This window comes from Balaenoptera musculus, chromosome 6 (assembly GCF_009873245.2).
Source record: "Balaenoptera musculus isolate JJ_BM4_2016_0621 chromosome 6, mBalMus1.pri.v3, whole genome shotgun sequence".
Taxonomy (NCBI): domain Eukaryota; kingdom Metazoa; phylum Chordata; class Mammalia; order Artiodactyla; family Balaenopteridae; genus Balaenoptera; species Balaenoptera musculus.
The window spans coordinates 13,020,229-13,047,774 of record NC_045790.1 but is presented as its reverse complement, the minus strand read 5'-3'; the positions used below and the strand labels follow the sequence as shown (position 1 = coordinate 13,047,774).

At 39.4% G+C, this 27,546-nt stretch overlaps 2 protein-coding genes across 2 annotated transcripts in view; both read right to left on the bottom strand.

Moving 5' to 3' along the window:
- Positions 1-6,313: 6,313 nt before the first annotated feature.
- GNRH1 (gonadotropin releasing hormone 1) lies at positions 6,314-9,961 on the bottom strand. Its single transcript, XM_036856403.1, has 3 exons — positions 9,806-9,961; positions 8,004-8,099; positions 6,314-6,479 (listed from the first exon to the last, which is right to left on the bottom strand). Exons 1-3 carry the CDS (start codon positions 9,956-9,958, stop codon positions 6,441-6,443), a joined length of 288 nt encoding a protein of 95 aa, XP_036712298.1. The 5' UTR covers positions 9,959-9,961; the 3' UTR covers positions 6,314-6,440.
- A 6,672-nt stretch (positions 9,962-16,633) lies between these two features.
- The window catches only part of KCTD9 (potassium channel tetramerization domain containing 9), a 57,378-nt gene continuing 46,465 nt past the window's right edge, over positions 16,634-27,546 (bottom strand). Inside the window, exons 7-9 of the mRNA XM_036855597.1 lie at positions 19,601-19,714; positions 18,723-18,856; positions 16,634-16,912 (exon numbers count right to left, since the gene is read on the bottom strand). Of these exons, the coding sequence (XP_036711492.1) occupies positions 16,796-16,912; positions 18,723-18,856; positions 19,601-19,714 (365 nt within the window). The 3' untranslated portion in view covers positions 16,634-16,795. The remainder of the gene's footprint in view (positions 16,913-18,722; positions 18,857-19,600; positions 19,715-27,546) is intronic.

Below are 27,546 nucleotides of genomic sequence, written 5' to 3'. Positions count from 1 at the left end.
TTCCTCTTGATTGTGGAATTAATTTGATGACATGTTCATGGTACTCATGTCAATCCTCTTTTCAGAAGAAAAAGTGGGGTGCTTCAGAGAATCAAATATTACCACCAGATACACAAACAGCCACACAAAGTTAAAGACCTTTTGAGCTGGAAGGGCCTTAAAGCTCATACAGACACCCTCCCCCCACCTCATTTTGTAGATAAGGAAATTGAGGCTAAACACAGAAAATCCTACTACAGATTCTTTCTAATAACCCAGCTTGCTCATTGAGGTTATACCCAGATAACATCTCTAGAAGACAACCCTGACAAATTCTTCAATCCCTACCCCTAGTTGGAACAACAGTGGAAATGTCCCAGATGTTTCTATACTGTTTGGGTGTTTATGGCAAAATAGAAACCTTTTTGACTGTGGATGCCCTGGGTCAACCTGTGGGTATGCTCACCGGGGGCTCTTCCACAGCCTGACCAGGTCCCCTTTCCTTCGAGGTAGACAAGAAAGAGAGAGAGATTTCACCTCTGAGAATTTGGGTTTGCTTGCCTGCATCTTCGTGTGTGTGTTTCACCCCTTTTAGGAGAGCCATGTGAATTCATCACAGGGTCAGGGAAGTAAAAACCTCTGAGATGTGTCCATGGTTACTCAAGAAATGAGTGTGCATATTTAAAAGTGCTGCGTTCTTTCCTTGGCTCCACGCAGGAGCACCTGCAGTGTGATGAAATGGGAAGAAACCCAGGCTCTGGAAGTAACCCGCTGGGGTTTGAATCAACCCAGCTCTGTCCTCTCTCAGCTTTGCAAACTCCCTCAAATTATTTGAAATTGTCTTGAGTTTTCGTGTCTTCACCTTTCAAACTGGGGACCATCCCTACCATGCAAGCTGCCTTGGGGTTCAAGTGAGACCGAATACGTGAAGTAAGTCCTCACGAAATGTGCCTTTCTTGTCTCTGCTGGGCCTGGGTAAGATCTGGAACTCTCCACGAGCATGATTGATGTTCCTTTTTCTATTTTTCAAAGATAATTTGGAAGGTGGGTGCAGGTTAGTTCGGCACACAACAGCCCCTTTCCAAAAGGTGGCCTCTTATATAATTATGTATGACTAGAGACAAAGTGTTAATAAGACCTGGAGGGGGGGACTTCCCTGCCACTCCAGTGGTTAAGACTCCATGCTTCCAGTGCAGGGGGTGTGGGTTCGATCCCCGGTCGGGGAACTAAGATCCCACATGCCGCGCAGCTCGGCCAAAAAAAAAAAAAAAAAAAAAAAGACCTGGAGGGGATTTTAAGTGGCAAGAAAAGAGCAGGAAGGGACAGAGTCTGCAGGGCTGACATGGTGCCTGGAGCAGCTTCTGAGAAGTTGCTGGGCAGACTGGCTGGAGGGGATTTGTGGGCTTCACCCTGCTTTCCAGGCTGCCGTTAAACTAGAAGGACGTAAACTAGGTCACAGAAGAAACAAACCTGAAGCCTGTCCCTTCCGAGCTGTAGGGATGAGTTGTGAGCCTGGTCTTTGGTCAGAGGCTGGGGACATCGGATACACTGGTGCCCAAATATCTTCCCTTTTTTAACGTAACATTTTCCCATAGGCTTCCCTTTCCACATCCATGGAAATCCTAGATCTCTCCTGCCTGAATACAAAGGATTCCAGGTAATGTTGTGAATAGTCAGTCACAGGGGACATTGGACAGTTCATCTCCTTGGGAAACTATTAAGTCAGAAAGAGTTATATTTGACAAAAGATCCTAAGGAATGTTTGTCCTGAAGTCAAAGAGGAAAACTGCAAAGAAATGCCTTAGGATTACCTTAAATGTAGGAGAGATGAGGGGCAGGGCATAAAAAAAGAAACAACTGGTCTTTATATTCCTTGATAAGAATTGTGAAGTATTGAAAGCCCTTGGTTGTAACCCCCAAATTGTCACAACCTTTGTGGATGTTGGTTTATGGGATTTTTTTTGTTTTTTAATCCTTCTTTTTCCTCTCTCTCTGTCCTGGTGACTTGTCTTGCTTTGAGATTTTTTTTTTCAAGAATAGTTTTCATTCAACATATTTTAAGCTCTTACTGAATGCCAGACACCTTCCTAGACCCCCAGGCTGTGGCGATCCAGTGTGTTCTAAGGGAACAGCCCCGGGATATAAGGACTGCAGTGTGCCATGGGATTGGCAAGAGAGTGGGGTTAGAGGAAAGGAAAACCCTAAATCAGGCTCCTGGGCCATGGGTTCCCTCCCCCTCCTCCACCTTCACGCCTTGATTCCAGAATTACAGTCATTTTCCCCTGTCAGAGAGACCCCTTAAAAACAACTGCCACCCTCAGATCCCTAAGACAAAACCAGCGATAAAGCAGGATCTGAGATGACAGTCTCTCTGCTAACTCTTCCCAAGCTTCAAGGGTCCTGCCCCTCTGCTTGCCCCCAGATCGTGGGGTGATTTCTTGTTTTAAAATTAAGACATAACTGGGACTTCCCTGGTGGTCCAGTGGTTTGGACTCCACGCTTCCACTGCGGGGGGCACAGGTTCGATCCCTGGTCAGGGAACTAAGATCCCACAAGCCACACGGCACAGCCAAAAAAAAAAAAAAAAAAAATTAAGACATAACTTACATACAGTTAAGGGCACAAATCTTAGTGTACAGGTGGATGCACTTTTACAGTAGTGTCTACCCATATCACCACCTCTCAGATGCACAGGCTACTCCCAGCCCCACAGAAGTTTCCCTCGTGTCCATGCTGTCATTTTATAAAAGGTATTTAGAAGGCCCTTCAATATGTACTTCCCTTCCTCTCACTTCTCAGCTATAATGAAAAGGGGAGAAAACCCCCACCATCAACACAAAACAAGACGGTGAAGGGTGTACCTTTTGGCAGGTCAATTGGTAATCAGTCCCTGGACCTCAGTTTCCTCATGAAATCATATATATTTGAGGTTACATGATTTTTAGAATCCTTTCAGCCCTAGCTTTTATTCTAAGTGAATGAAAAAGAGAGTCAGAAGAAAACTAACTTTCTCTTCAAAGGCTTTTAGGTCCATACTCCGTGACTAAGTAGGATTGTAAAATTTAATTGGAAAAGGTAAGTTGCTCCTTGGGTGGGTTGAGAATGGAAGCATCAGTTCTAATCTACAAAAGGAAAAAGTTTTCCTTTCAAGTTGATGACTTCAGGCTGATTCCTGCAATCCAGCCAAGGCTCGTCTCCTTTATATGCTGCCCAGATTCACCCAGTAGTGAAATTTTGTGAGTTGTTCACCCAAACTTGGTCAAAAGCTCAGTTGCCTTGATTTTGTAAACTAGTCGGGTTTCAAACATGAACAGTTAAGAAGATGTGCGTTGAAGTAGAACAATTTTGTTCACATTTGCTGTTATTTATTTTTTAAATTAAAAATGGAACTGTATTTTAAAGTTTATTGTGTATTTAGTTATTACCCTTATATTAATGAAATGAACTCATTCCTGTACTTTTCCTTATTGACACATCACACCCACCATCTCTTCTGGTCTCATTTCATTACTGGTCCTATTTGTTTAAACTTGTTCTGTGAGATCATAGAGTCATCTTTGCCTGGAAGCAAGAAAAACTGCAAACTATTTGGTTTTTACTTCACCTCCACCCACACCCTATTCATCCCTTGGCACCTGAGCTGACAGTTTACAACAATTTATTTAATACAATTAGTATTAAATAAGTAAGTATAAAATAAGTCCTATTTCTTCACTCATTCACCACAGATAATTAGGCAGAGGTAAAGGGAAATAAAGGGGTTAAAAGGTATATCAAAGAACTTACATTGAAGGGATGGGAATGGATTCTCAAACCAAGTTCAACAAAGTAGGTTGAACCCGGGAAGAGACCACGCCCCAGACCAATTAGATCAGAATTTCCGAGGGAAGGGAGTGGGACCCAGGCATTAGTATTTCTTTTCAATCTCTCCAAGTTATCCCAATGTCAGGCCAAGGTTGAGAACCATTGCCTTAGAGGAAATAACAGCTTTAGCAAATCAGTGTTCAAGGTGCTTTTCTTAAACTCCCTGCTGGTGGTGAGTCAGATTGGAAAGAGGGGGCAGCCTCACTCCGGTTAGAATAGCGCCACTGTCTTAAGTCCTGGGTTGATGCATAGATTTTTTTTTTATTTTAAAGAACGTGTCCTAGTACTTTAAAACATGTGCAGTTTATTGCCTTTCAGAGCAATGATGCTTCACTGTCTGTGTACGTAAGAATCACCAGAATGCTTATTAAAAATGCAGGTGGCTTGGGCCCCAGAGACTCTGAGTCAATAAACCTGGGGAATCTTTTTGAATCTAGGGTCCCCATCGAGAAATACTACTTTAGAGCATCTTCCACTGTCAAGATGTGTACGTGCTGTTATCTTGTGCGGTGATTCTTAGCTTTTTTTCCAGTCACCTTGAGGATACTACAACGTCTAAAACTTTTGCTGAAAATGGTCTATCTTCAAGCCATTCTTTCTGTTACTTGATCATTTAAAGCCCTGTATGTTTGAGAACTCGTCTCTTTAAAGTGTATCATTTGGTATGTTTCCCCATCCTTTATTTTGAAAGGCTGCAGACTTTTTTTGAAGCTGTGTTTCCCCATTTTTTATTTTGAAAGGTTTCAGACTATTTAGAAGTTCTTGAGATTCAGGAAAGTGTTTATAATTTTAATAAAGTGGTCGTTTTCTCTCCTTCCCCTTAGTCACTTGAGCCATTTGAGAATCAAATACTCATCGTGTTCATCCCAAGCCTCTAACCTCAGCATCAGGGAAGCTGGATGAGCACGATCTTTGCCTCCCAGTCAGGGAGGCCCGCAGCTACCTCCAAAGAAATTGTCCCAAAGACGTGCTCTGGTGAAGGAAAGCTGATGTTCCCAACAGGATGTATTAAATAAATGGGCGTGTGGCCTCCCTCTTGCAATGTGTTAACTAACGCAAAGATTGTTTTTATAAAAACAAAAAGAGTTCCTGAGTGATTGACGACGTTAAGCCCCTTATCCTGTCTTGTAAGTATTGATTAATGAAATAATGCAGGTTTGCCTTCTGTTCCATAAAGAAACATAAGGTAGCTTGTAAACCACATCACTGCCTAATTTTATTAAAATGGAATTGAGGTAGTTCTTTGATTCAGTTTTAGAGATTCCTCGACAGGAGATACTTGGGAAATCTAGTGTCGTATGGTAGTAAATATGTTTTAAAAAGTAAGGGTTTTCTCCCCTGTGGAATGTTTCTGACGCCTGTTCAAATTCCTTAGCACACACAAGTCCTGCCCTTTTTTGAAGGGGTGGAAGAAGGCTTCATCTGTCTGATTAAGAGAGGAAAGAAGGCTTAGATCTTTGCCGTGCAAATAGAGGCACAATTTGTTGCTGTGACATCAGGCAAGTTATCTGAAATTTGGGGTTTTCAAATGGCCTCATAGCCACTGGGGAATTATGAGAATAAATGAGAAAGTTAGTGTCATAGTGTCTGGGACCTCATGGAGAAATGGTCACCAGAAAAACTAAGTTGACACATGAGCCCCAGTAACCAAATAACTGGGCTTCCAGGTCCAAGCTCATTGGCTGCTCATCATGGTGCAATACAGGAGCACTGACCTTGGAGCCCAGCAGGACCCGGTGGGTCTCGTAAACTCTCGGAGCCCCGGTTTCCTCATCTTAAAGGGAAGACAATATCTACTTTCCAAGGCCGTTACAAGCGTTAATGAAAATATTTATGCATCTATCTAGCCCATTCTGGAGAATGAGCGGCGGCCGTGCTGTTTGACCAGGGGACACGGGAATGCCTGAATCCTGTCTTCAACTGACTACAATCCGTATGTTTCTTAAGAGAAATACCAAAAAGCTCAGACAGGTGAATGCTATTATTTTTAGGCCTTGATCCAAACCTCAGTGGCACCGCTCGCTCTGATGAACTTGGAGGGACCACGTGGAGCCGGAAGGAGCATTGGACCTAGGCTTCTGCTAGCGAGGCCTCCTTTCCCCAAGGCCTCTCTCAGGTTCCGGTTGACTTTCAAAGAGATTAGAGACAATCTGGCGGGGAAGCTTTGGCCATGGCCCCATCTTGCTTCTGTAGGGTATGGTCAAAGAGAAAGCTACCACCCCATAGAAAACTGGACTGACTCAGTATTGGCCAGGGACCAGTTGTCCTGTGGGTGCAGGTTGGTGGTGGTGGAAGTGAGCCATGAGATTCCTTTAGTCAACAATAACGGTGCCTTTGTGTTGTCTCTCCTGTCCTCTGCCCCCTGTCGACACACTTGGGGGACCCCCTTTGGGGGCTTACAATGTCCCACCCTGACCAGAGTTCTGAGTTAGAGAAAGACTTCACATTTATGCCACTTTATTCCCAACACAGCACTTCATCATGTGCAACCTGGCGTAAGAATTTCTGAAAATCACAAAATTTACAGATATTAAATGGGTCACAGATTTCAAAGTCAGAATTACACTTGTGTTGTCAATTTTTCTGGTCCAGTGGATTTACATCTTCTGCCCAGTTTCCTCTTCGATCAGACTTTCCTGAAAAATATGTGAGTAGCAAATATATCAAGGTTGATTTTCCGAGCTGAGTTTCATTATGTCTGAACATTTTAATTTCTAAAATATTGATATAGAAAGATTATATCCATTTGTTTTTGCACACTAGATAGTGCTAGAGAGCTAGATCATGTCTTTATAAGTCGTTTAATAAACATAATATCTACATTAATAGTTTAAAGGTAGGATGTGAGGACAGAGGTGAAAGAAAGGTCTGATCTTTTTGTCTTTTTTTTTTTCTTTTTAAATGGCTGCGTCGGGTCTTAGTTGCGGCATACGGGATCTTCGTTGCAGCGCGTGGGCTTCTCTCTAGTTGTGGCGTGCGGGTTTTCTCTCTCTAGTTGTGGCGCGCGGGCTCCAGAGCACGTGGGCTCTGTAGTTTGCAGCACGCGGGCTCTAGTTGAGGCGAGCGAGCTCAATAGTTGTGACACGCGGGCTTAGTTGCCCTGAGGCATGTGGGATCTTAGTTCCCCAACCAGGGATTGAACCCACGTCCCCTGCATTGGAAGTCGGATTCTTTACCACTGGACCACCAGGAAAGTCCCCATCCATCTGTTATGAATCCAGTCTTTGCCTCAATTCTGTCTTTCTAATGTCATGTTTGGAAAATTTCACTGCTTGCTATTAGTTTTATCATGAGATAAACAGGATTAGAAAAAGAAAGGAAATAAATATGTCCACTTTTTCTCTGTCCTATGGGTGTAGAAATTGAAGTCAATGGAGAAAATAAAAACTATTGCTCATCTTCATATATGACGTATTCAGGCTTTTTCTGCCCCTGGGCATAACTGAAAATTAATGCCTTCTAACTGCTGCAAATAAGTGGACCATGGAGCTCAGAGGACATCAGAATTGAATTCAGGTTTCAATTTCTATATTCAATTCTCTTTATATATTTTTTTAAATCAAAAACCTACATTGGGTTAGTAGAGTTCCATTTTGGGTGGGAATTTGGAAAATTAGTATTGTCCAATCAGAAAACTGGAAGTCAAATCTGTGGCTCTGAATTATAAATTTACTAGTTTGGGAGTTTTTATTCCAAAGAGAAAGAAAATTAATTAGAGCACCATTTTTGATTTCTACATTTCCCATGGAGAACCGTGTTATACCAAGAACTGTTGAAGAATCCAGTGGAGAGGTGTGGATTAGCCTAGGGAAGAATAGTCTAGAGAGTCTGATGAACATACTTGAAGAACTGACATGTAGCAGTGGGAAGAAATTTGTTTTGTCAGTCATCCCTTAGGCTAGAGCTGAGATTAGTAGATAAAGGTTGCAAAGAGATTTCAATTTAAGAAAGAAAGGAAAAAGGTTCCAATCATTAGTACTGTCTAACCACTGAAAAGGGGTGTTATGGAATGGCAAGGGCCCAGTACAGGAGGAATTCAGGCAGTCAGGAAGGTAAGCCCTGCAGTGGCTAGAGATGGTTGTCCTAAGTGGATGACCAAAGTGGTGGTACCCAGGGCCCATCCACCTCTAAAGCTCCATGTTATTAACGCTGTAACTCACCAGAGCTCCTTTCAGGTCCCTGAGTGGAGAACGGCGCTGGTGTATGGTGCACTCAAAGTGCTGAGGTTCTGCTGGTTGATCAACCTCTTTGGCTATCTGCAAAAAAAAGAATGTGATTCTTGGAGATGGAGATACAGAAATGAAATGGTATTTTCCATTTCCACCAAAAACCGTGTGTGGGAAGTGAAGTCAAGGGGGTTGTGGGACTGAGAAAGCTGAGAATTGGGATGGAGACTTTAAAAGATCATAGAAATGCTGTCAGACACGTCTACAGATTGGTGTGCAGTTCTGGAGGAAATGGGCCATAATAAGGAGAGAGAATATTTTTCTCCCTCCAGTTGATGAGAATGAAGCACTTCAAGCCTCATGACGGGATGGTATACAAAAAAATACAAGAGCTTATAGTTATGACTAAGGTTGATCTTATTTTCTAGTTTTTACTAAATATGTCCTAGTTAGAAGAGAGTTGCTTCACATATAGTCTGTGGAGAGGGAATGTCAGATTCTGGGCTTCTTTGTTTCATACTAAATTATCTTTATTATTTCTCCCAAATGAGATATTTCTTTTCAATGAAAACTAAATGGTTTTAAGTTTCTCTAGCTATGTTTCCCATTCTCAGCTCTATATTGAGTGTCCAGCCCTGAATCATTCATCCTTTAGGGCGTGGTTCGTTTCCCATTAACTTAAAAAACAATAACAACTGTCTTTCATTAATCCATTAATGGATGGATCCATTAATCCATCCATTAATCCATTAATTCACTTAATCCATTTTTTTGGATTAAGCAGCCAAGATATATGGCTTCGCTCATGCAATCCTCACATGGCCCCAAGAAGTCACATTTTATAGATAAAAAAACCCAAGTACCTGTGTTAGTTCTGGTACTAGAACTGAAAACTAATTTCTGTGGAATCAAATCCAGCATATTTTCCAGAATGTATTTTGTCTCCTTGAGCTTGCTAACTCCTCTCCTCTAGGGGCCTCCAACTTCTTTGCTTTAGTGCCCATATCATTAAAAAGAAATTGTAGGGACTTCCCTGGTGGCGCAGTGGTTGAGAATCCGCCTGCCAATGCAGGGAACATGGGTTCGAGCCCTGGTCCGGGAAGATCCCACGTGCCGTGGAGCAACTAAGCCCGTGCGCCACAACTACTGAGCCCGTGCGCCACAACTACTGAAGCTCGCGCGCCTAGAGCAAGTGCTCCTCAACAAGAAAAGCCACCACAACTGGGAAGCCCACGCACGGCAACAAAGAGTAGCCCCCGCTCGCCACCACTAGAGAAAGCCCGCACGCAGCAACAAAGACCCAACGCAGCCAAAAATAAAATTAAATATTAAAAAAAAAAATTGTAGAGCATGCACCCTTGATAAGGATACTTATCTATGTTATAAAAATGTACTGCTGACCTAATATCACAGATATTTTTAAAACATGAAATTACAAAAAAAAAAAAAATAGGCAGAGTTCTAAGATTTTCTTTCCAAATCCCAAAGAATCATCTTGTACTAGAGACCTTGGCTCCATCCACTTGTTTCTAATTCCTTTGGCAAACCTATATCCTCAGAGAACGACACACCCCTTTGCGCTTGTTCGTCTAGGAATTATTCCTGCCCTTTGTCCCATTAGTCCCTGTCTGAATTGAAAGCAGGATTGGGACTTGACTTTGGAAGCGCCTTATCTCCCCCGGAATACCTAGGTTGGAGCCAAGAATCGGTAGCACCCTTGGGCGCACGTAGGATGTTGGCATCGTTCAGTTGGATCCCATAAGCCATGTCTCATTTTGCAGCTGAGAGAAACTTACCTCTTGGAAAGAATCAAGCACATTTTCAGCATTTCTCTTTCCTCCGGGGCGCAACCCGTGGGACCAGTGCTGGCTGAGGCAGCCCACCACACACAGAGTCAGCAGAGTAAGTCCAGCTAGAAGTTTTGGAATCGGCTCCATTCTAAGGAACATCAATGCGACCATAAAAATAGACCCAGACTGGGTCGAGCAAAGACTCCTTTGGTGAAAAGCCTAACACTGGTATCACTAACCCGGCAGAAGACGGAAGTGGGAGTCATCTACGGTTTTCACATGCAGGTACTTGCTTGCCTTGAGTTTCCTAGCCACTGGAGACAAAATCACTCCTTTAAACTCACATGTTGAGTGCTTTTTAGAACTAAACTATTTCGATGTGTATTATTTATTTGGTTATCCAAACCTCAGGATTTCTCCTTTATCAAATTCACTTTTTGTCTTCGTATTCCCCGCCCCGTGGTTGGTTTTCATTCCTGAGATAAAGAGAATCGGGCCATCTGCCCTGAAAAGGGGCTCCTACTAGGATTCTCTGGCTAATATAAGTTGCTTGACATTAAATGGCTACCCTATGGTGCTAATTACGTTTTGCTGAGTATCTGTCCTCTGGTCTTCCACACATTGCCTCTGGCTGGACCATCTGTGAGTGTGAGAGAGCAGTCCACGCTTTTCAAAGCACGGAGTTCCACACCAGCTGCCTCCGTGGCCAAGGCAGCCTTGAATTATTGAATTACATGTGGAATTCTCACAAAGGAATTTTCACTGGTGGGGAAGAGGCCAAAGACAAAATCAAATATTGGTTGATGCGCTGCTGCGATTCCCCAAAGTCTGGATCTCTGTGGCTGGAGGCAACAAGGATCAGGAAGGTCAAGGTTTCTTTAGACACCGTACCTGGCCTTAGCTCTTATAAAATGCCCTATAGACAGACAATAGCATGCAGTCTAAAAAAAGTGCTAGAAATACAAAGAATTTTACCTGTTTGAGAGCAAAGAGTCCCCCCAAATCCCAAGCTTCCTTTGGAGTGTGTTGAGTCTGACTTTTCATTTTTCTAGCTTCCTTTTTATATGAAACTTTTCCAGGACACTGAAATCTTCCCTGCTGATTAATTGCACAGCACGTGGACTTTTTTTTTTCTTTTTAATAGCAAATATTTTTTAAGCCTCACATAAAGCCCTTAATGCTGTATGTAATTGGAACACCCACTGGTGTATCTGTTAAATTTACTTAAGTCTTGGCCATTAAAACCTCAGCTAAGACTTTTATAGCTGAGGCCACAATTCAAAGCGATTAAAATCTAGCTAGGTAGGATCCCCTTGAGGAAACTGACAGACCTATCAAGAGTTGAAGGAAAATAGCTGTCTTAGAATGTCATGTTAAATGCACACATAAAAACTTTCACAGAGGAGGCCATGCAATAATTGTAGAGGTTGAGTCAGGATGCCTGGGATCTGTTCTCAGCTCTTAGATTCCTCGTGTGTTAAAAGGAGCTGATTTATAGGCAATAAGTGATTATTGGTACTATTCCAAACCCATATAGGATCTCTAGAGTAGATGGTGTGAGTTTGAAAATTCCCCAGTCTGCTACCCTCCAGGTTTCCTCCTTGACTTATTTTTTATTTATTTAATTTATTTAGTTTTTAAAATTGAAGTACAGTTGAGTTACAGTGTTCTGTTAGTTTCAGGTGTACAGCAAAGTGATTCACACACACACACACACATATATATATGTGTGTAACTTCTTTTTCAGATCTTTTCCCTTATAGGCTATTACAAGATATTGAGTATAGTTCCCTGCGCTATACAGTAGGACCTTGTTGTTTATCTATTTTATATATAGTAGTGTGTATCTGCTAATCTCAAACTCCTAATTTATCCTTCCCCTCCCTTTTCCCTTTTGTAACTGTAAATTTGCTTTCTATGTCTGTGATTCTATTTCTGTTTTGTAAATAAGTTCATTTGTATCATTTTTTTTTTTTTTTTAGATTCCACATATAAGCAATATCATATGGTGTTTGTCTTTCCCTGTCTGGCTTACTTCACTTAGTATGATCATCTCTAGGTCCATCCATGTTACTGCAAATGGCATTATTTCATTCTTTGTTATGGCTGAGTAATATTCCATCGTGTATATATACCACATCTTCTTTCTTGAAAGCCTTATACAGCATCAGAAAGGTAAGGAGAAACATTGTGTTTAGAATCCGCCAAATGCAAAACCATCTAGAGCAGATTTAGGCCCAGGGTTCAACTCATTTCAGTAGATACTTATTGAGTTAAAAGATGCAAATCCCTGTGCTAAAGGTCATGGGAGTACAAAGATGAGGAATAATCTGGCATGTGAATGAGACTAACCTGCTTCATTATTACAGTCCTGCAAAGTGGATATCATGATCCAAATTTTACAGGGAAATGTTTCACCCCAGCGGTGAGCCCTTGGACGTTTTATTTACACAGTACAAGCATTTAAAAAAGAGAGAGATCCACTACTCTTTATTACATTTATTTGAATACATGATTGTCTTTCCTAATTTACCCCTGGGCTTTAACTCATGATGGTCAAGGATCCCATCTTATTTAAACATCTGTTAATAAATCCCCAGCGTTTAGGGACTTCCCTTGTGGTCCAGTGGTTAAGACTCCATGCTGGGTTCGATCCCTGGTGAGGGAACTAGATCCCGCACGCGGCAAGGAAGATCCCGCGGGCTGCAGCTGACCCGGTGCAGCCAAATAAATAAATAAATAAAAAAATCCCCAGCATTTAATCAGCATTCAATCAGTATAGATTGGAATGAATGTATGAATGAGTGAATAAAAGGTAAGGACCTTTTAGCCAGATTAGACCTAATGTTTCCTCTACTTCTGCATCAAAGATATGTGTTTTTTTTTTCCAAAGGAAGTGGACTTTTACTTTTTAATACTTTCTTAAATTACAGAAAATTTAAGTCTTCGCCATCAGATCCCACTCCATAGAAAGTCTAGGGTGGCTTTAAACCAGTTTGATTTAAACCATTAAATTCTCTTCCCCTACTATTTTCAAGGTCTTAGTAAACATCTCCCAGCACAATCGCACAGACGCTGTCCAAAGATATGTTTTATCTGACACAGAATAAACCTTCATGTACAGTTGGATGGAAGGCCTGTTACATTTGCTGAGCGGAAAAATGTTTAAAAGTAACTGAATATGTGTTCATTTTAGAGCCGGGATTGGCATTTCTCCTCGAGTAAGATGCTAAACCCGTCAGTTGTTGCCCAGTGTCCTGTGAAATAATTACATCTGCAAGGATTTTGGCATAAAAAGCAACGTTGTTCCACCCAAATAAACTCCTGCTTTGCCCAGCCACCTCTGTGGAGGTTGTCAGATCCACGATAGGGTAGGGAAGAGGATAAACTTTCAAGTATAATTGCAAATAGAGGGGGAATTAAAAAATAGAACGTAAGTGATTGACTTTATCTCATTTAAATTATTTTATTTCATTTAGACACTGAATAAGCGCCATTCTGACATGGAGGAGTGCAATCTTATCTCACCGTAAAGGTAATGAGTGAGAGCCTGGTTTTCAACAAGAGTCCATTATGTTTGAACGATATTTGTTTAAATCGTCCAATTGATTTCATGTTTACTTAAAGAGATATGCTTCTAACAGTGTTGCTTAAGCAGATGTGGTCTTTGGTTAGAAGTAATGAAAGCGGAGTTGAGACTTCTGACCCTTATTGTCATGTTAATCACTTATCTCTGGTTAAGCATTCCTGGATTTCTGGTAGCTTATTTCTATTAGTTGGTATTAAATGTTTGAAAAATGCTTTGAAATTTTTAGATGAACACAGCCACATGGTCTGTGAATTCATCCAATATGCTTCATGCCCTTGAAGCCTGCCTTAGGATTGTCATAGATCTCAAAGGCAAAGGCCAAATTTATTTTCTACATCACCAAATAGGATATCAAACAAATATGCAATTAATGGAATGTGGAGGTTTGGTGCCAAAGTTTGATCCTTTTCACAGTTCCAAGGATAGATCGATTTACCAGGAAGCTGAATTTAGTTAATTGGGTTTAAATATTTGGATTTTATAGTTATCATACTTTTTTCCCCCCTAAATTTAGATATTTCCTAAATTTTAAAGTATGGCTTTAGAGGGAAAATGGCCCCATTTTTAGCATTAAAAAAAAATAACCCTCAAAATTATTAAAATGTAACAATAATGGTTTAGTAATCTTGCTGAATGACAGATGGAAACCTTCTTTGTCCTAATGTAAAATCTCAGCAGGAAGGACTCATGAACTCCTGCTGACATATCTAAGGTTGTGAAAGGGTTTTGGAGAATTAATCCTTGCATAAGCTACTTTATACCAAATGTAATGTAACTGCTTTTAGAGTTGTACATTTTAAAGATGATAATACTTCCTTGGAGATTTAAAAAAATTCTAGGGCTTTTCATATATTAAAGATGATTTAAAGTTGACTTGCAATAGATTTACTTCCAATTCATGAAATGAACAGTTGGAGAAAACACCCCAAGTCTTGATTTATGATGGTAAACTTCATAAGAAAACGAATTTACAATATTTCCTACTAAAATGGCTTTGAAATTATAGTTAAAAGACTAGACTATATTACAGCATAATATGTATTGCTCTAAACAGTTACATGAGTTCTGAATTTTCTCAGTGTAGATAATTAGCTAATTTAGGTTTAAACCCTTTTCTAGCCCTTCCCCACCCCTCCTCCAACAATTGTGTTTTTAACCTATGTGTACAGTCATGTTTCATTGATCGGGTTAATGGAAGTTTTACTATTTTGAAACTTCCCTTCCTCCTTAAACTTCTTTCTCCTGGTTGTCAGGCGAGAACATTTTAGGGGCAATGTATCAATATGTAACCATCCTAATAAAAGCTAGCTGGTAATAATGTTCATCAGCTAAAGAGTAACACAAAAATTGAATTATTGGAAGACAGTCTTTTCTTTCCTTAAGCATTAATGAAATGTCTTTGTGTTGTTAGAATGGTGGATTTTAAGAGGAGGGTCATAAAATAACCATGCTTAAAGAAATAACTGTAACGGCACTTTCTTCCTTTTCCACCCAGACCCTCGGGGCTGGTCTTCAACACATATTGAAGAAATGTAAGTAAATTTGGAAAGTTCTGATTTTCAAAAGCAAGACAAGAAACTCCTTTTCAACATTTCACGTCATTTATTAATGCAGTATACATTAGATCCAAAATCTGCATTTTCTAAGCATACTGTGTTTGGATCTTTCAGATTCTTTTGCAGTCTTAGGTTATGTCTACAGATGTACCCTTAAGTGGATGAACAACACATTCTATGATTATTGAAAATATAGTACAGAGTGAAATGATTTAAATATAATTTAGGCACATATTGATTATGAAAATAGATATCTCTCAATACTTCTCTGTCTTGGTAAAAATAATAAAGCAAAGAAAATAATTCATTTCTGAAGTTGCTTTCCTTCACCTGTAAAGGTCTGATCTCCTCCCACTATGCATATATACCCTTTACTGTTAAGGAAAGCTTTGCATATGTATATATAGAAGAATAAGCTACGTAAATATTGAAGACATCTCATTCTCCCAAAGGAGACAAAGTGGTTTTTAATGATTCCTTGCCTCAAACCGATGAGTCTGTAGAATTCAGAACCCATTTGGACACAGCTTACACCCCTGCTCTTGGGGTAGACAGAAGGACACCGGTTACTGGTAAGGAAGTAAAGGCCCTGCCCCTGCTGCTGCAGAGATAATAACTCACAAAAGCCAAGCTAAAATTTATTAAAACAAAAGAAACCAGAAATATAAGAACCACAGGTGCTGACTTATTGGTATTACATCCTGGACCAGTCAAATGCCTTTATTTTCATTTAAGTTTTTTGATAGCTATAGTCAAACTGTCAGTTTAAAGTTCCTCATTCCCCATTGTAGGGTTTGAGCTGCGATTATATTATGTTGACTTCTAAAAGATGAATTTACCATATTCATTCATATTTTATAGCTGATTGCAGTGGATTGGGATTTAATACCTATTTCGGAGCTGGCCCTGTTTAAACTATTTAGCATTTGAATTAAATGAACGTTAATTATGCACCTTGGTTTTTTGGTTCAGAACTGTCTTCCTCTGCTTGTTTTGACTGTACAGGAGGAAACTAGGCTAGCAGTGTAAATAGATAAAATTGCCTGGTCTGGCGTTGAGTGGAACTTGCTAAGAATGAAATCCTAAGGAATGCTCATTTAAAAGTTGTAGCTGTACGTAAATCCTTCCTCCATCTGGAAAGTTCCACTGTTACTTAAGCTGACAATGATGTACAACAATGTCTCTTTCCTTCCACTCTGTCTCAATCAGTAACAGAGGATTTCTTTAATTTAGCTAATGTTTTGTTCTTAAAAAAAAAATTATAAAAATGAACCTGAAAGAAGAGCCTTGGGGAGTCTGATCTCACCATATTCACACGGTGTGACAGGTATTTAAAGTAGGGGAGGCATCACTAAAGCTACTGATATTTATAAACCTGAACAACCTTTTCAAAATTGTCATAAAGGTTAACAGTTTAAATATCCATACTGCATCTAAAGATTCAATAAATATAATTGCATATGTTGTGCTTTTCATAAATTAAAATCCTCAAATGCATTTCAAACCAAGATGGTATTTCCACATCATGCCTATTTAAAAGCAAATATAATAGATACTATTCCTGGTCACAAAGCCAGGCAAATCCCCCTAACTCCACTCAAAAGGCAGCAATCTAATCGAGCTTCCCTACATCTACTACATGAGTGCTTCTCTGTTAAAATCAGAATGTGGAAAAAAAGTCACTTTTTTCCCTTATGCACCTCTGAGAACAAGCATAATCCTCTACATGTGTTTTTTTTTTTTTAATTTCCTTCCAGTGTTATTTCTTCCAGACAGCTGAGTGGGTGGAGAAAGAAAAGTGATAAGGAGAACATCTCTCATCTTCGGCATCTTCCTCCAACCCTAGGATTCTCATCTGACGCTTTGTGACATATGTAGTGGTGTCAGCATCTCTTCAAAGATGGCGCCCTTCACGTTGGAACCCCTCAGGTTGGCTTCTTGAAGGTCACACCCAGACAGGTCGCAGTTCTGTAGGACAAAAACAGTATTCTTGGAAGTAATAGACAGATTTAAGGCCTTATCTGTTCCCTCTCAAAGGGATTCCTGGGGCCTATCAGGAAAATGTTCCTATATAATAAAACTCAGTTACTTCTGGAAAACTTCCAGAAATTTTAGGAGAAAGTCATGTTTTCTTCTATCTGTATTTATTCTCTCTAGTTGAGGCTCAGGCTGACCACTGCAATATGTATAAACAAAAGTTAATGACGAAGCATGTCCCTTCTGTGTTTTAGGCATTTAAAATCCAGAATGGACTCCTATGTAGTAAAAAGTATCTAAACAATCCATGAACAATAATAATGCAAGGCGAGGGGGTGGGGGAGACTGTTTAAAAAGAAAATCTGAGAGAAAGGGATTTCACTTCATTAGATCGCATAATAGATTTTCCTTCAACCCTAACATTCTTAGAGCAAGGAATTACCTCTTTTTAACCCCCAAATTATGTGTACAGTTCAATGAGTTTTAACAAATGTATACAGCAGTGTAACCACCACCATAAGTGGGAGCTGCTTTCAAATTTCCCTTGAGATCAGGGAGTGACAGATGAGACAGGGGTTCTGGATAAGTCCTACATCCCTGGGGATGGTGGGGACAATGGTTAGAGAGCAGGGTGACTGCACACATAACCTGTCAGCAGCTGCCCCAACAGTCAACCTGATCAGTCTTTGCAATCAGCTGGATAAAGAGAAGCTTTTTGCTGTTTAACCGCATTGACTACATGCCAACTCAAACCAAGGACAAACGATCATCATCATAGGTGACAGTAACACATAATAAAAAACTAAATAATGGTGCTTATAATAGGTTTATACCTTCAGTCTTAGGCTGGTTCTTTTTGCCTTTAAGGTTAATGGGGCCTGCTACTACGCTGCTAAGACCTATCAAGAGAACAAGGCGAAAACATTTAAAAAAATCAACGGCAAGCTAAATGTTGACGTGCTAGTCTCTACAAGCCAATCTATGCCAGGTTTTCTTGTATAGGGCTGTACTGTTCAAAACGATAGTCCCAGCCACATATGGCAGCTTATATTTAAATGAATTAAAATTAAATACAATTTAAAAAATCCATCCCTCAGTGGCACTGGCCACGTTTTAAAGGCTCAGTAGCCATATGTGGCTGGTGGTTGCTGGAATGAACAGCAGAGTCACAGAACACGCCCACTGTCGCAGAAAGAGCTCCCAGAGAGCGACGACACAGACCTGTGAACAGCTATGCAGTCTGCACGCTACATCTGCCAATCAAGATGATACGTACAAGACAATGCTGATAAAAAAGGGGACTGGACAGAATGAAAATCTCAGGTTGAGATTCAAAAAAGAATATGATGCCGATTTAGAACAGGCTTTCCCTGAACCTGATTTCAAACACAGATGTCATTTCAATTTCTCAAGTAGTTCAAGAAATAATCTGGCCCCATTTAATTCTGTTTGGAATTAAAATTTAAGGAAACCACAATCAACTGGATTAAAAAAGCATCTATCAGACGTATCTACTTGAGGGAGACCCAAGGAAAAGAGGAGAAATGAAATCAGCTCAGACTGAATGCCAGATGAGTCTTCAAATCTGAACCTGGCATCTGTAACTTAAGTAACCGTATCCTACTCTGGAATTCAAATTTGTTTAAACAAGCAATTGAAAGGAAAGCATCCCTTCAGCTGGGCTGGCATGTTACCTGGCAGTTTTGACCAGCCAACTACTTTGTTTATGATCTCAATACATTTTGCAGGAGCTACTCAGTAATTCTAGATTAATAAAAACTCTTTCAACTTGCTGACTCACCTCCAAATCAGTTCCTGCCAGAGTCGCTCCTCTGAGGTTACAGTTCTTCAACTTTGCATTTTTTAAGGTAGCAACTCTCAGGTTAATTCCTGTCATTTGACTTCCTTCCATATCCACACCTTTCAGATTAGCACCTAAAGGGAATACATTTTAGGCATAGATGAACTTGAAAATATTTATAGTCATCTATCTTCAAAAGATGCAAGGTGACTTATAATAGAGGTGAATGATGACCTCTGGATCCTCTGGAAATGACTGTGAATTATAAATCTGTCTCTCAACCAATATACATATATAAAGAATTCTTTGTTAACAATTTGTTTGCTTACACTATGAATTAAGAATTCATGTTTTAGTCTGTATTTTTGATGGAGGAATTAAATTCGGTCTTATGATAATTAGCACTTTTAAATATGCTCTGGAAAGTTCATGGCAATGAAGATAAGTAGTGGGTCTTCTAAATATACAAATAAACGAACTGACCAGTTCACAGACACAACAAAGCAATAAGGAATTCATAAACAAAACATTATATCCAAAAATGACAAAAAACTGCCTGGCTATATGCAAACTGAATTTCTTAATTTTGGTCCGTGTAAGGCTATGCTGTTCTGTTTGAAAGTTTAAGATGCTGATACTTAATTCTCCAACTGAAGCCTCCTTAAACATTGGAGGCCACATTTCCCGAGTTCAGCATGTTGGTTACCACGACTGAGACCAAGCAATGGCTTATCCCTTTGCAAATTCTCTAAGTATAAGACAGAAGAAATCTAACTCCCTATGGTTATCATGTTTTACCAGTAACAATTATTTTGCAGGGCTTTTTACTTAACAGTGTGTTTTTACCTTAGAGAAGGTAATTATAGATAGAATCTCACCTTCTAAATTGGCTTTAAGACCAGAAGGATCTTCAAAATTGCACAGTTTCAGGGATGCTCCTTCTGCATTAGAACAGAGCATCTTGACTCCCTGGAGATTTGCACACTGGCAAAGGAAAAGAGAAAAGTCCATGTATTAAGGTTCACAATTTTGTTTGGAATAGAAAAAATTGGCTCAAACAGTAAAAGGAAAAAAAGGAGGGAAAAAAAAAGCTCAGTTTGATAAACTCACAATCAATTAGTTTCTGTTTACAATAAAGACTTTTCCAATTGAACCCAATAAAAACTGAGAAATGTTTTTAAAAAAATAGTTGTTTTAAAAGAAACAAAAGGCAAATAAACAACAGCATTCCTGCTTTACATGAAACTTAAAAGAGTTTAGATAAAGAAGCTGAGGAGTCTGGACCATGACATTCCTATTTCTGTTTTTATAAACAGCCCAGGCCATGACAATGTGACAGTTGAAATGTCTGGGTGAAGAAACTTGTTAGGGGTATGGGTTTTCTCCTTCCTTATTATTGTAGGACTCAATCAATGAAATTCTTGATGCTCAATAATGCTACCACTACCTTCTTTTCAAAGGCCAGACTGCTAAGGCCAGTAATGAAAGGCATCATCTAGCTACAAACACCACCAAGTTGTTTGTAGGGTCTTTCTGTACCAACCGGCAATGTTGTTGCTACACCACATTGTCAATCCTGAGTACCCAAGTCACAGTATAAGATGTAAAGAGGAAAAAGCCAGAAAATATATGTTAGAATTGTAAATTATGCTAGGTGGTCTCAGAGGATTCAATGCCATCAGATCTGAACTCTAACAACTACTAGATAAGGCAGGAAGCTATCTATAAAGGTGTTTTAAGAACTGTAAGGTGAGATAGCCTCAACCACCAGAGGGCAGACAGCAGAAGCAAGAAAAACTACAATCCTGCAGCCTGTGGAACAAAAACCACATTCACAGAAAGATAGACAAGATGAAAAAGCAGAGGACTTTGTACCAGATGAAGGAACAAGAAAAAACCCCAGAAAAACAACTCAATGAAGTGGAGATAGGCAACCTTCCAGAAAAAGAATTCAGAATAATGATAGTGAAGATGATCCAGGACCTCGGAAAAAGAATGGAGGCAAAGATGGAGAAGATGCAAGAAATGTTTAACAAAGACCTAGAAGAATTAAAGAACAAACAAACAGAGATGAACACTACAATAACTGAAATGAAAACTACACTAGAAGGAATCAATAGCAGAATAACTGAGGCAGAAGAACGGATAAGTGACCTGGAAGACAGAATGGTGGAATTCACTGCTGCGGAACAGACTAAAGAAAAAAGAATGAAAAGAAATGAAGACAGCCTAAGAGACCTCTGGGACAACATTAAACACAACAACATTCGCATTATAGGGGTCCCAAAAGGAGAAGAGAGAGAGAAAGGACCAGAGAAAATATTTGAAGAGATTATAGTCGAAAACTTCCCTAACATGGGAAAGGAAATAGCCACCCAAGTCCAGGAAGTGCAGAGAGTCCCATACAGGATAAACCCAAGGAGAAACATGCCAAGACACATAGTAATCAAATTGACAAAAATTAAAGACAAAGAAAAATTATTGAAAGCAGCAAGGGAAAAACGACAAATAACATACAAGGGAACTCCTATAAGGTTAACAGCTGATTTCTCAGCAGAAACTCTACAAGCCAGAAGGGAGTGGCATGATATACTTAAAGTGATGAAAGGGAAGAACCTACCACCAAGATTACTCTACCCAGCAAGGATCTCATTTAGATTTGATGGAGAAATCAAAAGCTTTACAGACAAGCAAAAGCTAAGAGAATTCAGCACCACCAAACCAGCTCTACAACAAATGCCAAAAGAACTTCCCTAGGTGGGAAACACAAGAGAAAAAAGAACCTACACAACAAACCCATATCATTTAAGAAAATGGTAATAGGAACATACATATCGATAATTACCTTAAACGTGAATGGATTCAATGCTTCAACCAAAAGACACAGGCGCGCTCAATGCATACAAAAACAAGACACATCTATGTGCTGTCTACAAGAGACCCACTTCAGACCTAGGTACACATAAAGACTGAAAGTGAGGGGATGGAAAAAGATATTCCATGCAAATGGAAATCAAGAGAAAGCTGGAGTAGCAATACTCATATCAGATAAAATAGACTTTAAAATAAAGAATGTTACAAGAGACAAGGAAGGACACTACATAATGATCAAGGGATCAATCCAAGAAGAAGATATAACAATTATAAATATATATGCACCCAACATAGGAGCACCTCAATACATAAGGCAACTGCTAACTACCATGAAAGGGGAAATTGACAGTAACACAATAGTAGTAGGGGACTTTAACACCTCACTTACACCAATGGACAGATCATCCAAAATGAAAATAAATAAGGAAACAGAAGCTTTAAATGACACAATAGACCAGATAGATTTAATTGATATTTATAGGACATTCCATCCAAAAACAGCAGATTACACGTTCTTCTCAAGTGCACACGGAACATTCTCCAGGATAGATCACATCTTGGGTCACAAATCAAGCCTCAGTAAATGTAAGAAAATTGAAATCATATCAAGCATCTTTTCTGACCACAACGCTATAAGATTAGAAATGAATTACAGGGAAAAAAATGTAAAAAGCACAAACACATGGAGGCTAAACAATATGTTACTAAATAACCAAGAGATCACTGAAGAAATCAGAGACGAAATCAAAAAATACCTAGAGACAAATGACAATGAAAACACGACGATCCAAAACCTATGGGATGCAGCAAAAGCAGTTCTAAGAGGGAAGTTTATAGCTATACAAGCCTACCTAAAGAAACAAGAAAAATCTCAAGTAAACAATCTAACCTTACACCTAAAGGAACTAGAGAAAGAGGAACAAGCAAAACCCAAAGTTAGCAGAAATAAAGAAATCATAGGGCTTCCCTGGTGGCGCAGTGGTTGAGAATCTGCCTGCTAGTGCAGGGGACACGGGTTCGAGCCCTGGTCTGGGAAGATCCCACATGCCACGGAGCGGCTGGGCCCGTGAGCCACAACTACTGAGCCTGCGCGTCTGGAGCCTGTGCCCCGCAACGGGAGGGGCCGCGATAGTGAAAGGCCCACGCACCGCGATGAAGAGCGGTCCCCGCACCGCGACGAAGAGTGGCCCCCACTTACCGCAACTAGAGAAAGCCCTTGCACGAACCGAAGACCCAGCACAGCCAAAAATAAAATAAATAAATAAAAAATAAAAAAGTAGCTATAAAATTAAAAAAAAAAAAAAAGAAATCATAAAGATCAGACCAGAAATAAATGAAATAGAAACAAAGAAAACAATAGCAAAGATCAATAAAACTAAAAGCTGGTTCTTTGAGAAGATAAACAAAATTGATAAGCCATTAGCCAGATTCATCAAGAAAAAGAGGGAGAGGACTCAAATCAATAAAATTAGAAATGAAAAAGGAGAAGTTACAACAGACACCGCAGAAATACAAAGCATCCTAGGAGACTACTACAGGCAACTCTATGCCAATAAAATGGACAACCTGGAAGAAATGGACAAATTCTTAGAAAGGTATAACCTTCCAAGACTGAACCAGGAAGAAACAGAAAATATGAACAGACCAATCACAAGTAATGAAATTGAAACTGTGATTAAAAATCTTCCAACAAACAGAAGTCCAGGACCAGATGGCTTCACAGGTGAATTCTATCAAACATTTAGAGAAGAGCTAACACCCATCCTTCTCAAACTCTTCCAAAAACCTGCAGACGAATGAACACTCCCGAACTCATCCTATGAGGCCACCATCACCCTGATACCAAAACCAGACACAGATACTACAAAAAAGAAAATTACAGACCAATATCACTGATGAATATAAATGCAAAAATCCTCAACAAAATACTAGCAAACAGAATCCAACAACACATTAAAAGGATGATACACCATGATCAAGTGGGATTTATCCCAGGGATGCAAGGATTCTTCAATATATGCAAATCAATCAATGTGATACACCATATTAACAAATTGAAGAATAAAAACCATATGATCATCTCAATAGATGCAGAAAAACCTTTTGACAAAATTCAACACCCATTTACACCCAGTTATGATAAAAACTCTCCAGAAAGTGGGCATAGAGCGAACCTACCTCAACATAATAAAGGCCATATATGACAAACCCACAGCCAATATCATTCTCAATGGTGAAAAACTGAAAGCATTTCCTCTAAGATCAGGAACGAGACAAGGATGTCCACTCTCACCAGTATTATTCAACATAGTTTTGGAAGTCCTAGCCATGGCAATCAGAGAAGAAAAAGAAATAAAAAGAAGTAAAACTGTCACTGTTTGCAGATGACATGATACTATACATAGAGAATCCTAAAAAATGCCACCAGAAAACTACTAGAGCTAATCAATGAATTTGGTAAAGTTGCAGGATCCAAAATTAAAGCACAGAAATCTCTTGCATTCCTATACACTAATGATGAAAAATCTGAAAGAGAAATTATGGAAACACTCCCATTTACCACTGCAACAAAAAGAATAAAATACCTAGGAATAAACCTACCTAGGGAGACAAAAGACCTGTATGCAGAAAACTATAAGACACTGATGAAAGAAATTAAAGGTGATACCAACAGATGGAGAGATATACCATGTTCTTGGATTGGAAGAATCAGCATTGTGAAAATGACTATACTACCCAAAGCAATCTACAGATTCAATGCAATCCCTGTCAAATTACTAACGGCATTTTTTACGGAACTAGAACAAATCATCTTAAAATCTGTATGGAGACACAAAAGACCCCGAATAGCCACAGCAGTCTTGAGGGAAAAAAACGGAGCTGGAGGAATCAGACATCCTGACTTCAGACTATACTACAAACCTACAGTAATCAAGACAATATGGTACTGGCACAAAAACAGAAACATAGATCAATGGAACAAGATAGATTTAAGCCCAGAGATAAACCCACGCACCTATGTCAACTAATCTATGACAAAGGAGGCAAAGATATACAATGGAGAAAAGACAGTCTCTTCAATAAGTGGTGCTAGGAAAACTGGACAGCTACATGTAAAAGAATGAAATTAGAATACTCCCTAACACCATACACAAAAATAAACTCAAAATGGATTCGAGACCTAAATGTAAGACTGGACACTATAAAACTCTTAGAGGAAAACATAGGAACAAAACTCTGACTTAAATCGCAGCAAGATCTTTTTTGATCCACCTCCTAGAGTCATGGAAATAAAAACAAAAATAAACAAATGGGACCTAATGAAACTTAAAAGCTTTTGCACAGCAAAGGAAACCATAAACTAGACAAAAAGACAACCCTCACAATGGGAGAAAATATTTGCAAACGAATCAACGGACAAAGGATTCATCTCCAAAATATATAAACAGCTCATTCAGCTCAATATTAAAGAAACAACCCAGTCCAAAAATGGGCAGAAGACCTAAATAGACATTTCTCCAAAGAAGACATACAGATGGCCAAGAAGCACATGAAAAGCTGCTCAACATCACTAATTATTAGAGAAATGCAAATCAAAACTACAATGAGGTATCACCTCACACCAGTTAGAATGGGCATCATCAGAAAATCTACAAACAACAAATGCTGGAGAGGGTGTGGAGAAAAGGGAACCCTCTTGCACTGCTGGTGGGAATGTAAATTGATACAGCCACTATGGAGAACAGTATGGAGGTTCCTTAAAAAACTAAAAATAGAATTACCACATGATCCAGCAATCCCACTACTGGGCATATACCCAGAGAAAACCATAATTCAAAAAGACACATGCACCCCAATGTTCACTGCAGCACTATTTACAATAGCCAGGTCATGGAAGCAACCTAAATGCCCATCGACAGACGAACGGATAAAGAAGTTGTGGTACATTTATACAATGGAATATTACTCAGCCATAAAAAGGAACGAAATTGAGTCATTTGTTGAGACGTGGATGGATCTAGAGACTGTCATATAGAGTGAAGTAAGTCAGAAAAGAAAAACAAATATCGTATATTAACGCAAGTATGTGGAACCTAGAAAAATGGTACAGATGAACCGGTTTGCAGGGCAGAAGTTGAGACACAGATGTAGAGAACAAAGTATGGACACCAAGGGGGGAAAACTGTGGTGGGGTGGGGATGGTGGTGTGCTGAATTGGGCGATTGGGATTGACATGTATACACTGATGTGTATAAAATTGATGACTGATTAAAAAAAATAATAAAAAAATAAAAAATAAAAACTGTAAGGCACTACATAAATGACAACTGTAGTTATTATAAATTAGATCTAAAGAAGATTTATCTTTAAATTTTTAATCTTTTATCTTTAAATCTTTAAATCTAAAGATTTCTTCAGAAGATTTCTGAAGAAATCTAAAATCCAAAGGCTGATCAAGTTATGTGATAGCTATACCTAACAAGAAAAATCCTTGTTTCATAAGTGTAATTTCATTCACCCTACAGTCAATTCTAGTGAAAGGGAGATAAGCTATAGGCCATTTCAAATCACAGGTAACTGACGAACACATGTGCATTTCCATCTATGCCTGTGCTTTAATACCAGGTAGTACAGAAGCTCAGACTGACAGGTAGGACAATGAGGACCTGGAAGGACCAACATAACTCAAAGATGACTGGATTTTATGTCCTTGAAAATGTAACAGGACAGGAAGCCGATAACTTGAAAATAAATGTCTCTCGTTCCCTATGTTATGCTCCCAGGTAAAACAGACTGTAAGCATTATGAAAAGTTTCCAAGGTAATTATATAAGTACTGCTCTATACTCAAGGCTACGCTAGGGAATCTCAAAAAGAAACAAATATATAAGAAATTCAAGTGAAGTTTTCTGTCTTCAACCACAGAAAGCATTTCACCCTCTATTTATCTAATGGTAAAGCAGGTCACCAACACTGAGACCTCAGAATTCAGCTACTACGTAAACCAGCATTGCAGCTGTAAGAATTGGGCTATTTACTATATCAAGGGGCAATGGGTTTTGATGAAAGCAGTTAGGTTATTACTGTTTCTTTAAAGTACAATAATGATATTAAGATTGTTTTTAAAATGGCCCTTATCTTTAAGAGATAAATAAAATAAATACAAGTGAAATTATGAGTTGCTGTAAAATAATCTTTGGAGAGGTACAGACAATACACAATTGTTTAAACACTGATATTGTTGAAGCTGAGGAACGGAGATATAAGGAGGATTCACTATACTAGCTCATTTTTGTTTATGTTTGACATTTTCCAAAGGAAAAAGTCATTTAAAAAAGACATAAGGAAAAGAAAATACACGGCTTAGAGTCTAGTTTTAACACTGCTGACAAACTAGGCTTTGGGGCTTGGGCAAGTCTCCAGGTTTCAGTTTCTTAGTCTGTAACATGGGGTCACACTCGACCATCAAGGTCCCTTCCAGCTCTTACCATACTATAAGTCTTGCACTGGGAATGTGCAATGGATTCGTAACAGCCGGATTATTATACCAGCTTTTACACAGCAGACTAAAGTCAATAATGGCAGTTGGAGTACATGGAAGAAACACTCTAAAGGATGTTGACAGAACAGAGGGTGCAGCTCAGACATGGACCACGTAACTGTGATAACAGCTGAGGTCATCTTGGTCGACAGCAAAATTGGAGGGTTCCTATGGAAAGGTTTCACAGCCCATGAGGGAGGGATGAATTAGGAGAGAAGTTCAACAAGAGGGGTGGAACCATTAGGTGCATCTTGTGCTTAGAGCACATCATATTTTGTGGACACTGCAATATGTACAGCCATTCATCAGCAGTCATCTTCAAGTGCCAAAGATAATTAGCGATTAGTTTTGACTTTCACGGCCCACACACTCTGGGCAACAACTCCTCAACATGAGCCATTTTTTATCA